The sequence below is a fragment of the Aptenodytes forsteri genome, unplaced genomic scaffold (genome assembly GCF_000699145.1).
Source record: "Aptenodytes forsteri isolate BGI_AS27 unplaced genomic scaffold, ASM69914v1 Scaffold53, whole genome shotgun sequence".
Classification (NCBI taxonomy): domain Eukaryota; kingdom Metazoa; phylum Chordata; class Aves; order Sphenisciformes; family Spheniscidae; genus Aptenodytes; species Aptenodytes forsteri.
The window spans coordinates 10,897,468-10,910,111 of NW_008795909.1; the positions used below are offsets into that span (position 1 = coordinate 10,897,468).

Here is a 12,644-nt window from a genome sequence, read left to right on the forward strand (position 1 = left end):
GGAGCGTCTGGTCTCTGCCCCAGGACCCCCGGGGGGTGACAGGGGACCCCCGGGCTCCCAGTGCGGGGGGCTGGATGCACATGGGTTTCACCCAGTGGGGATGGGGGCTCACCCAGGGTCTCCTGCCTCAGAGACGGGGTACACAACGTTGGTCCCTGCAGGGACCCTGCACGCCGTGGCCGGCACCAGCAGCACTTGCAGTGCAGGGAGCAGATGGACGTTGCCCTGGACAGGGCATGCTGCCCGCTGCAGCGCTCTGGCAGGGTAGACCCTGTTATGCCAGGGCTGCCCCAAAACCACCTTCTCTTGTATTGATGGCTTTTTCTGGCATCGCGGTAATTTTACTAACTACCGCGAAACTGGCACAAAGGAAGGGGGAACCACAAATTGCTCCGCGCTCCCCCAAGAGCCTTCTCTTGAAATTTGGAGGAGAGGTAGGGTACCAGGGAAAGGCAATTAAGTGCAGGAATAATTATACTCGGAATAGTTATGAAGGCTCTGCTTCTATTTTTAAATAGTCTGGGGAAATTTCCCAACAAAGGGATCCCCCCAAAGACCCGTGAGGCTGAGATTGCCCTCTCCCTCCCTACCCCCATCCCTTTTGTACAGAAATCTGGTTAGTGTGGAACAGGAGTTTTGAACGGGGACATTTAAAGAGCGGGGAGTCTTTGTCTTGAGTCATTCTGGCAGGGAGGGAAGGGCTGATTTCCCAACCAGTCGCTGTCTTCCAGCACGACCGAGCTGTGATACAGTGACATCCAGCCCCCTGGCACATCTCTCATTGCCCCAGTCTCCCAAAAATGTTCATGGGGGAATGTGTCATCTGTGGAGCCGCTCTGTTCGTGAGCTGTATGTACCGTACCTCGCCCCTGTTGTCTGGGGCTCCCTAAAGTGAAGGGATAAAGCCTTTTAGGTTTGCAAACAATAGTGAGCTTAAAGAGCAAAATGGATCAGAAAACCTGTTGGGGGTTTATGCCAATACTCTGTGGCACAGAAGCAATAAGCCTTTCCAGAGCTGAGCAGGGAGCCAGTTTTGTGGCTTCCTCCAGGCCGGTTGTCCACATTAGGGAAAACCTTGGGCATGGCTGGCAAAGGTCCTTTAGCTGCATCTCAGCAGGAGACCTGTGTCCCCCAAACTCACCCAGACCTCCGCCTCTTCCGCAGAGGAGGGCAAGGTACATGGCGGGGAACTGCCATGTTCCCACCCCGCCGATCTGCCGGCGAGGGTTGGCCCCATCCCCATTGCTTGAAAGCTACATTTGCTCTGCGGAGGAAGGAGACGGACCTTGTGGTGGTTTTGAAATCTGGTGGCTGAAAGGACCACAGCTGATACTGCTGTGCCAAGGGCAGGGTGTGTTTCCTATTCTGCTGAGGCTGCTGGAAACTTTCTAGTGTTGCTGTCCAGCTGGTGATGATGTGGAGGATTTGGGTCCTTGGCTTTCCCTGTGGTCTTCTCTGCTGTCCTAGCAGGGAGAGGCGTAGGGGTGGGAGGTGAGCAGCAGCTCCGAGGGACAGCTGAGTTCCTAATCTAGTGAAACTGGTAATCCTGGTGGGTTGTGGCAGCTTGGGGGGGCTGGACTCGGTTGGCCAGGCATCTCCAGACACCTGGACTCCTACCTAGATGGGAGGTCAAAAGTGGAGATGCAGACTGCTGGGAATTTATAAATGAAGCCCTGTTTTGGTTGGTAGCTTTGCTCAGCTATTCCAGTCTGGAATAACTCAGTGCACTCCAGCCTTGCTCCTCCAGTCCTGCAGGACAGGAATGGTTAAAACCTGAGAGAGAGCTGGAGGGACTGAGCGAGATTCCTCGATGCTGGGGGAAAGGCATGCTTCCTGCAGCGTGCCTCCCAGGATCAGGAGCCTCCGTAGACCTGTGGGATGGGCTGAAATGGGACCTGCGCCTCATTGGGGTCCCAGCAGACTGCTGGGCAGCACAGGTCTGCTGGCAGAGTGTGGAAACATCTCTCCAGCCTCTAGGGTATCTGAGCCCCTTTGCTTTTGCAAGTAGGAAAATGATATGGTTAACAGCAGGGGCAGAAGGGAGGGAATTGGTCTCTTCCCTCTTGTTGTCTCCCCAAGGTGCTTGTCTGCATGGGGGCTATTTAAGTTTTTTTTTTCCCCTTCTGCCTGCTTAGAAGATTCCTTGTTAGCATTGTGTGAACGAGCCCAAGCTGAGGGAGTATAAATCAGGATGAATGAAAATTCCCTGTAGTCAGTTTTTCCTTGGCCTCTTCAGTGCCATAAGGAAATGTTCATTCAATTATAGGCATCAGGGGTAGAAATAACTACATTAAGCCCTCAAGGGGAAGCTGCTGGCGACGAGCTGCAGATCAGAGCGCACAAAAGTTTTTCCACTTGCTCAGCGTGGGAAGAAGCTCCGGCATTTTGTGGGTACCTGAGTGAGCAGCAGCAGCAACGGCAGCCCTGCTGCAGGGCCAGGGGGAGAGGAGCTGTGGGGAAGGTGCATCACGGCCTGCAGCTGGCAGTTGGGTGAACTTGCTTCCAGTTCTTGCTGGCTATTGAAACACGTAATCCCAAAAGAATGGAGAGAGGCTATTTTTCAGCCACACGAGCACAGCCTGCACAGAGGCAAAGCAAACACATGCGTTGGTTTGTTCATAGGGCCAGGGATGCTGGCAAGGAATATACGCCCTGCTGGGGCTCGGATCAGCTCCCCACTGTCCCTGTGCCTGGTTAAGCCCCTTTGTGGTTACCAGGGTTTGGATGTACATTCTTGTTTTGGGGATAATTTTTTACTGTTGGGAAACCAGCTTTGCAGCCCTCTCTCTATATGACAACTGCAACCACTCTCGGCTCTTCCTATCCTGATCCTGCCTGATGTGTTGTGAAGGTAGTCAGCACCCGTACATGTACCCCGGGACTATCAAACCTTTGCGTGAGCTTTTTTGCCTAGGATGCATGCGGTTGGTTGGAGAGTGGAGCCTCTTGGGGGTGAGACTGCTGTGCGGCATGCCAGCGTGTGGCAGGGTGGTCGTCACTGCTTTGCTGCAGGGGCTGGAGCAGAGTGAAACCATTTTGTGCTGTGTTGTGCCCAGTGGGTTTTAAAGACCTTTTGAGGTATAAAAGGCTTCTGTTACATTTTGACGGGCAACCGCATCTCGAGGGAAGTCCCTCCTGCATCTGTGGTAGTGCTTGCTCTGCCCGGGCAGGGAGGCTTTGAAGACGAAGCAGCCATGAGCTTTAGTTGGTGTGCTGGAAATCAGACTGAGTGCCATGGGGTACATGGTCCAGGTTGGGACAGAGTGAGAAGAGGAAGCACAGGCCTGGCGAGGTGATTTTTAGCAGACAGATGAAATGCTTTGGGCCTGCGAGAGGGCAAAGGAATCTGTGGGCTGTGGTTTTTCTCTTAGATCAGCGGCTTTCATCCTGTGGTCTATTAACCCCTGGGAGCCTGTGGGCTGCTTTGAGGAGGCCTGTGAAAGGTAACTGAGGAAAGAAAATTCACTTCTGCGTACAACTGTCTACCTGATGCTGTTTCCCCAGGGGCTGCATCTCCTCCCCTCCCCGAGCTGGGAGCTGCCCCTTTGAATAGCAGGAAGCGAGGAAGAGAGCAGGTGTTACAGCAGCAGAGGAGGGAGGTGTGAAGGCTACGAGATGGTCTGGGGAGGGACCGAAGGCAAACAGTCTGGGAGACTGAAACTAAGCAAGATTGTGACTCCTGGCATGAATGGTTGAGTGAAGAGGGAAGGACAGACAGGCTTGTCTGAGTTGCCATGACCTGCTTGCATGGAGTCTCTTCTGTGGAGATAGGTGGTGGTGCTTAGAGCAGTCCTCATGTTACTGATCGTAACAACAGGAGACCTGACTCTTCTCAGCGCTGGGCTGAGGATGCCCAGCACCCCCGGAGGTCAGGCCCCTGGTGCACATGTGCTGACAAAGGGCACATCTGCAGTTATCTGCAAAAGCAGGTGCATCTTCTGGCAGTGCCTTGCTATTTCCCGTGGATACACCTGGGTCTGCATGCTGTAGATGTTCTCTGCTGAAATGCCAAGGGAGCAAATGTTGGCAGTCCTTTGCAAGGTAGCTCCCTGCTCAGTACGTGCAGACATGCACACCCTGTAGCCTGGTGTTTGAGCTCTCTGATTATGCTAGCTGTAAAAATCTGTAAAAGCTTAAAGATGCTGGCACAGCTACTGTGTGCTCTAGGATCTTCCTCTAAAGAGTTGTCCCATTGCAAGGGCTTCTTCAGTTGTGCCTTGTCCCTCTTGTTGGTGCAGGTTGGTAAGTGTATGTGCTCTCCACAGACCTGAGTGCTTTTCCCATTGCTTTATAAAACGTACTGGGGCCATGGGAAGGTGGATGGTTTTAGAGGGACACTCGGTGAGGGACCTGGTTGCTGGCAGTACCAGAGGAGGATGGCAGTCTGATCTTGTTTTCTGAAGCCCTAATTGGAAATGACCTCAGAGATTAGGGACCTGGCTGGATTTGTAAGTGGTCTAGTGCAGCATGGGAGAGCAACAATAAGGCTGTGTGGGAGCTGGACTGGGAGAGGTCTCTTAGGTGGAGCGTCCCAGCACAGGTATGGTCCATAACTCTGAAATAGCACCAAAAGGACTTGGTCTGATATGTGGTCATCCTGTATGCTTCCCTGTGCAAGCTATTGAGGGTCTGGGACGCAGAGACTCCAAGTGAGCGTGGGGGAATCAGCTTGGACGTCCCTCAGCTGAACAACGTTTTCTTCTCTTCCTCCGCTGTCTGTGGTTGGGATCCTTTTTTATTATTTAAATTACTCTGTGTTTTGTTATGTTCTGGAAGTGGTCTGTGCCATTGGTTGTTCTGCCCTGGGGCCTCTCTCCTCTCTGCCCTGGGGCCTTCCTCCCGGGCTTTTCCAGGCACGGTGGTCTGGGGGAGGGAATATCCCTGGCAGATGCTTCCCTCATCTGGTCATTGTGTTTCTGTCCCAACCGATTATCAGTAAGTGACCCATTCCTGACCCAGCTGTCCTAGGAAATAACATTGTCGGGTAACTCCTGGGTTTGGGGTGGGCTTGAAAGGAAGGTCAACGGCAGCAGGGCCAGATGGACATTGTTGTGGCTGCTGCATTGGCGTTACCGAGATGCTCTGACCCCCCTCCCTGGTACCCGTTGTGTAACTGCTCTTGGGTGGTGTTGTACAGGCTCTGCTAGTTGGTGGTGAGAGACAGGTAAGTTAGAGCGTGTGCTCCAGGCGAGCACTATTCCCTTCAGCAGGCTGATCCTGCCTCCATGGCACTGTGGTGTAGCCACAGCACCCAGGAAGGAGAGGTAAAACCAACCTTCAGCTGGGTAAACTGAAGGGCACACCAACCCCTCTATAGGTCAAGCCGATGTGATGACATCTTAAGGGATGTTTGTGTGTTTCCTTGGAGAGAAAATTGAGGTTTGCTTGTTGTTAACTAAAAAGCAAGAAAATTTTAAAGGCTGTTTGACACAGTCACAGCCAGATTCCATTTCATGTCCCCAAATCCCTCCTCTCATTTCAGCTGGATACAGAAACGACTTATTTCCTCTTTCACTTCTAGTCCTATTCAGTAGGCCAGTTGGGAGCTTTTAAACAGCTGCCCTGTCCTGTGGAGAGGTGGCTTGCCTTGTGGCAAAGGGATAAAGTGGTTCTTGGTCGGCTAACATAGAAAATACTTTGGGGTTCTTTTAGAATTGTTTAGAAATGTGAAACTGCTCTTATTCACAGCAGTTTGGGAGAGAGATGGCAGATGTTCTTTCCTCAGTTTTTTTTTTTTTCCTGCTGTTGAGCGAAACTCCCCCATCTGCCTTGTCCGGGGCTGTTGCATCGAATCCTCTGCTGAGCTGAACAGAACAAGCTTTGCTACTTTGACTTGGAAGAGTTTTCTGAGGGGCCAGTGGGGTCAGCAACTAGCAAACTCATTTCATCTGTGTATCCTCCTGGCTGGCTCTTTTCCAGTAGCCTTGGAAAGATAACACTGCACTATTATTCCCTGTTGTTGAAATCACCCCATTCTGCTCCTTACAGAGGTGAAGCATGTTCTGCAAGGTCAGTGTTACCTCCACGTGTCACCTTTGTGGGTGCTAGCAGCTGGAGAGCTTGCAGCCAGCGCGGGAGCTCCCATGCTGATTTTGGTGCTCTCTGCCTTTGTTCCCTCTCCCCCCTCCACCTACCTCTCCCACTTTCTCTCCTTTCTCGCCCCTCCTCTGTCTGATCTGGGGAGGGTTTTTCCTCCCATGCTCACACAGCCCTGCCGTTTCCCCGAAGGCTGGCTGCCCTCTTTAGCATGCAGAGCCTCATCTCCTCCAGGTTATGCAGAGGTGCCGCAAAAATAGAAATGAGACACAAACGCCCCATTGAAGCAGCTGGCGAGCTCTGGCTCCGTTCCCTGCTCCCTCCCATCTGTAATTGCAGGGCTTTATTCGTTTGTGTTTCTTTATTCCTATCGCTTGATCTGCCTTTTAGAATACAAAATTGGGAGACTGATGGCTGATAGAAGTCATCTAGTCCCTGCTCCCCATCCTAGGAGGAAAATGGCTAGCCACTGATGTCTTGGGCGTTAGATTTCCTTCTCTTGGCTGTGCTCCTCTGCCTCCCAGCTCAGCTCATGCTTTGATTCTTTCTTTGCCTTGGAGTTGACAGCTGCGTTGAGCTCCTTTACGAGATGCTTGGAAGAGAGGGGGAAGGTGGCAAATCTTGGGTCTGTGGTTTGGCACCCCAAGCCTTTGAGTTTTTGCTGCGGGTGCAAAAGGTATGAAGTGGTGTCAGGATGCTGTCTGGAGAGGTACCGGTTTGTACGCTGGTGCAATGGTGCTGTTAGCCCTGTGGCATTCAGGCTGGTGCTGGCACGGAGGGTTCCCCCAAGCCAGCCTCTGCATCCTGTGCCTGTGGATCAGGCCCCAAGGTGTTGTCTTATTCCAGGTCCACCCCAGGAGAAACCTGGCTTGCTCAGGCTGTGAGCGTCATTAATGACTCATTCTTAGGGATGAGGTGGTGGAGTTTTATCTTGGGCTGAGGAGAGCAGAGCATCCCAGTAAACAAGATAATGCAGCTTAGTGGGTTTTAACTGGGTAAACACTTCAGAGTTAAATGAGGGTAAACAAACTCCCAGGATCTGAGCTTCCCGCATGGACGGGATTATCTCTCTGGGTGCCCTGGTTCACCTGCCATGAGATGTCTGTTGTAGAGGTGGTGGGATGGGCTGTGGCTGAGCTCTGGAGGCAGCCCAAACGGGGTGTAGCTGATGGAAACAGAGGCTTGAGCCAGTCTTTGGAGCTGGCGCAGGGTTACATTTTGAGGCTTTGCCCAGCTGGCTAGCGGACCCGGGATGTGTATTGTAGCATGGCTGGAAAGCCAAGGCGCCACATCAGCCACGTCTCTGCTAATGAGAGTTGGGGGAAAATGAGGCATTGGGGTGGATAAAGAGCTGATGTAGGATCCAGGCAGTCAGTTGCAGTCCCAACTACAGCAAATTTTCCATGTGGCCTTGGACCTGCCATGGTCTCTCCCCATCTTTCTGCTTCCCTTTTCTGGATAACTTTGAGAATAATGTTCCCTTTCTTCCCCTCGCTGCTGTCTGTCATGTTTGCTTAAGCTGTAAGCTCCTCAAAAGACAAGTGCTCTCTCCACTGGACTGCACGGGGCTCAGCAGTGCTCTCTGTTAGTGATGCAGGTGTCTTGCGTCAGCCTGGGGAAGCCCAGTCTAGGCACCATCACATTGGAGCCTGATGAGCACCACAGAATCGGCACACGGGCTGGCCTGGCCAGGTCTTTCTGGATCTATGCTCATGCACAAGAGACGTGCAAACTCTCATTTCCAGCCATGGACTTCACTGTGTGTGCACAACTCACAGGGAGCTGGCCCATCCCCAGGGATGCCCAGAGGTGCTTTGGTTGGCTCCGTGATGCTGCAGTAGCTTCCTTCCCCTTTGATACTCTGCCTCTGTTGCCATTCCCTTTTTGTTGCTGCACTGGCCTCACCTGATCTTGCCTTGGATCAATAGAACAAAATAAACGAGATTGAGAAGTGCTGAAGCCTGGCCCAAGTGTATATGGGAAAGAGTAACCAATATTGGATTTTGCTCAGTTCAGAGAATAGTGGAGGAAGGTGGAGAGGGTCAGAGCAGGCAGAAGGCTTGAGAAATGCATTTCTGGCTTCCAACATTCCCAGGACAGGTTTGGTAATCAGCCTGGCAAGTGAGCAGCAACTCCCAAACTTTTTGTGCTAACAAGCCAATGTTTTCAGTGAAAGCACCAGGGCCAACCCATCTGCCATTGCCCCATAGCTCATCTTGGCGCTTGCCCTGATTTGAATTTGTCCTTCTGGGATGTGGAGTCGTAGGGCGTAGTGGTGGGAAGGAACCTTGGGAGGTTGCCTAGTCTGTGCCCTTGCCTGAAGGCAGTTCAGCTCTGCTTAAATCATTTCAGACCACGTGTATCCAGATCTGCGTGCAGCATCCAGGTGATGTCTCAGCAGTGCTTTGTAAAATCTCTCTATTTCTAATACTTCAGGACTGTGCAGGCATTTTCACATCTGCATTCCAGTGATATCTCAGGGCTGTTTCTAATACAGGAGTTTCTCCTCTTAAGACATTTCTAATGGATGGTTTCCTATCTTGTATCAGAAATGTTTGGTGCTAGTTCTTCAGGTGGTGACTTATCACTTTGTACTATTTCTTTTCATAATATTTCTGTTATTTCCATTCTCAAGATCACCTAGCTGTACCTACGGTCTTTCTGTGCAGTGAGGATGTCTCCTCGCTTTGTGTCCTTGGCTCATTTCATTATCATGTTCCTAATGTTTGTTCCAAGGTCGCTTAAGAAAATGTTAAAGAACAGCAGATCCAAGGACAGACCTTGAGGAATTCCACTAATAGCCTCCCTCTAGCACAAGCCTCTGTCATTTTTCATATAGCCAATGCCTTACAGTTGCCTTGCAGTTTTCCTGCTAATCGGTGTCTTTTCTTGCCTCTCTTGTAATTCTGCATGAGGCACTGTATCAGATATTTTACTGAAGTCCAGATGGATTAGATCTGCTGCATTTCTCCTGTCTAGAAAATCAGTTATCAAAGAAAAATACCAAATTAGTCTTCATTTCAGCTTATTCAATTAGTTCAGTTCAGTGACTAGTTCATTAAGAACTGAGAAACTGAGTATGAGCTGAGAAAGTGGGAAAACTTGTCCTTTTTTCTTCTAATCTATGAATAAAAATCAGCTGTGAGAGGATGAGATCTTCTAGTTGTAATGTGCTGAAGAACAGAGGGCTAAGAAGCAATTGGTTCAGTTCACCCAAATTAGTTACTTTGCTTGCTTAACAAAAATGTTTTAAATGTAAAACATGTTTTGGTAATCTCATTTTTTCCTTATGTCTCCATATTTATCATGGTATTTATCGGCTGAATAAAGCCAAGTTCCAGGTGCTGTTTTCTTGCATTTTGATTGAAGTTCAATATGCATGTGAATGTACCTTGACACAAATCACAATTAAAGTCTCATCTAGGGTTCAAGAAGTGTCAGTCAAACCTTCTAATAGATAAAATGGAAATAACAAAGATATAATTGTTGAAAGAAAAGTGTAAAATGCAACCTGCCTCCCTGGTTAGCGTTAGGTAGATGTTTGCTGTTGGTACATTTTAATTCTTACCTGTGACAGTCAGCCCCTCCTTATGAAAACAAAATGTGAATGCAAAATGAAGTTCAGAACAATGACTTAACAATAGATTTCCATCCTGCTGATCTAAAACATGATTAATATTGGTGATGTAAATAATTTTGGTTTAAATCAGTCCCCCTGCATATAATATAGCTGCAGATCAGGAGCGCTACGGTGAAATCTTGCCTGGGTGACAGTCGGATAGGAAACTGTCATTGGCTTCACAGGGCCAGAATTTCATGGCTTAAATATAAGACCTTCCACCTCCTCTCCAGGACGGGTGATTGACAAGGCACCCCGTCCTTTCAAAGAGGCAAAAAACCTCAGAGGGTGATTGGCACCAACTCATCCTGGATGTGAATGCTCCTCTGCGTGGTTGTGGGTGTTTCCCAAAATACCCTGATTTTCCTCATCAGCTAAGAGCACAGCCCATCTGAGGGGCACGTTACCCCGCAGGCAGGTGTGTGCAGCAGGTTGGTTTGGCAGGAGCAGGCTGCGAGGAGAAGACAAGCCCAGTGGGTGTCAGTCCTATCTGATATGGATTTACTGTCATTATACAGGGACCTTGTGCCTCTGCCTTGCCTCCTCGGAGGAGCCAACTGCTGATGGCCTCACATCAACTTCCCTGCTGGAATTTGCCATGATGTCACACCTGGAGGCCATGAATTCCCACGAGCAAACCAGCCCAGAGGCTGCAGAGCCTGATCTTGCCCCTGGCTCTCTGCATGCTGCCGCGGGATCAGGCTTTGCCAGCGAGGAGAATGAGGAGTCCAAGATCTTACAGCCCCCGCAGTACTTCTGGGAAGATGGGGGAGAGCTCAATGACTCCAGCCTGGACTTGGGACCAGCAACGGGTAGGTTATTTTTACCCCATTTTTCTTCCCCGCTCTGCAGGGACTCTGGGGAGGTGGAAGGATGCAGGGATCTGTCTTCCTGCTTTGACACAACTCTCGCTAAGAGGGCCTGAGATTAAGTGTCAGCTCTATTTTCTCACCTCAGTGCCTGATGTGTCCCCAGTGAACCCTGAGCAAGCACAGGCTTTAGAAACCAAGTTACAGCTGAGCCTTTATTACTGAGCTGCTATGAGCTGGGAAAAGTATTGCCTCCACCTAGTTTCCCATTGCCTCCTGCCCTTCTTTCTCTCTCTCCTTCCCGCTTTTATGCTCTCTTCTCTCCCTTCTTTCTGTTGTTGTCAATTAAGCACAACCTAAAGGTCTCAAGACCCCAGCTCAGAGATCAAGGCCATCTTGGGGTTTGAGTCAAAGATGGGTTCCCTGGGCCAAATTCTGGATTCCTCACTTTGTGACTTCAGCGGGGATTTGGCCTGAGAGAAGACAGCAGGTTTTCCTCCTTGGGCAGCTGTCCTGTTGCCTACCCTGTCCCCCTGTCCTGCCTGCTTCCTGGCGAGTCATGGCCAAAATGAGTTTCATTAGCATTTGAGCTTGCTTTCCTCTGTGGAGTGTTTTTTGAGACTACTGAGTCCCCTCAGTGGTCTCCCCCGAGCCCGTCATTGGCTTTGAGATGCTCTCAGGGAGAGGGATGGGAGGAAGGAGGAGGAGCGTTGCAGGGTTTCCAGTAGCTTAGGAGATTATTTCACATGCTCCTGCTCTTAAGTGTCATGTGGGGCATGTATTAAGTGTTACCCAGGGGCCAGGCTTCAGCCTTATCCCTCCTCCCTTATCCGGTATCACTGCCTCCCTCTCAGCAGGTCTGACTGAGGTCTGCAATTAGAAAGCACAACTCTTGTTTTATCTTCACTCCTATTTCTGTGACCTTAAAGACCTGTGCTCACACAGGGCTGAGGGCTGCCGCAGTGCTATGGCTCAGGCTGCCTGCTGGGGCACAGTGCACGCTATGCGGGGCAAGGGCCATCCCAGCTTAGGTCTCCAAAGCCCTTTGCTCACTAACATTTCTGCTAAACTCATCTGGCTGTGGTCTTGCTGCCCTGCAGCTCATGTGGCCCCCGGGGCACTTGCAGGCCTGGCCGTGGGGAAGCTGTGCAGATGCTGCCTCTGCAGCAATGCTGGGGGCGGATGGTGCGTGTTCCTACCAGCGCATCCTTGGGCATGCTCTGGCTTAGCCGCTCTCACGCGCTGGCAGCGTGCTCAGCGGTGCTTTTATTTGTGTGCCAGCAGGCACCTGCATGTACTCACAGATCTGGACGTGACTTGGAGAACAGCATGTGCTTGTGCATTGAGAGCGAGATGCGCTGGGTACCGAACCCAGCCTCGCCTCTTGCACATGCCTCGCCCCATTTGTATGCAGAACACGCTCCTCTCTCCTTCCGTTCTTGCCTGCAGTGCTTTCCTGCATGAACAGATGTGCTCTTTCAGCTGTCCTTTACGTGTACCCTGCCCTATCCACTGCCCAGCTAACCACTTCTGTGCTTCCAAGCACTGTTTTTTCCCCTGGCCGTTGCTGTGTCCAGAGCTTGTGTCTCAGTGGCATTTCAGAACCTTGGTTAATAGAACAGTTTGAATTATTCAAGAGCTGGGAGAGCATTTCTACTTAAAATTTAATTAGAAACCTGCTGTGTGTCATTTTACAATAAAGGATATTGTAATAGCATCCCTAAATTGGGCAGCCTTCTCCTGTCATGCAAAGCCTGTGCATGAGGAATGCACACAACCAATGGATCTTACGTGCTGCATGTGTGACAGATGCCATGTGATACCTTGTAGAACTGTGTGATGACATCTGTTAGGTTATTTTCAACGTATAAATCCCTTAAACAGTTTCAAACAGCTGCTGTTTAAGAAAAAAAAAGTTTATGGTATAAGTTTTCCTTATGTGGGATTTCTCTCCGAATGACAGAGGGCTAAGGAGAATCTCCATCCTTTATTGGATGCGGGGGGAAACATAGTGACAAAGGATGAGGAAAAGGCTGAGGTACTTAATGCTGCCTTTGCCTCAGTCTTTAATAGTAAGACCAGTTGTTCTCCGGGTACCCAGCCCCCTGAGCTGGAAGACAGGGTCGGGGAGCAGAATGAAGCCCCCATAATCCAAGGGGAAATGGTTAGCGACCTGCTAC

The 12,644-nt window shown here is 50.5% G+C and overlaps 1 protein-coding gene across 1 annotated transcript in view; it reads left to right on the forward strand.

Annotated features, from left to right (window-relative positions):
- Positions 1–12,644, forward strand: part of PODXL2 (podocalyxin like 2) — a 33,189-nt gene that overhangs the window by 1,686 nt on the left and 18,859 nt on the right. Inside the window, exon 2 of the mRNA XM_009284552.1 lies at positions 10,174–10,467. Within this exon, the coding sequence (XP_009282827.1) occupies positions 10,174–10,467 (294 nt within the window). The remainder of the gene's footprint in view (positions 1–10,173; positions 10,468–12,644) is intronic.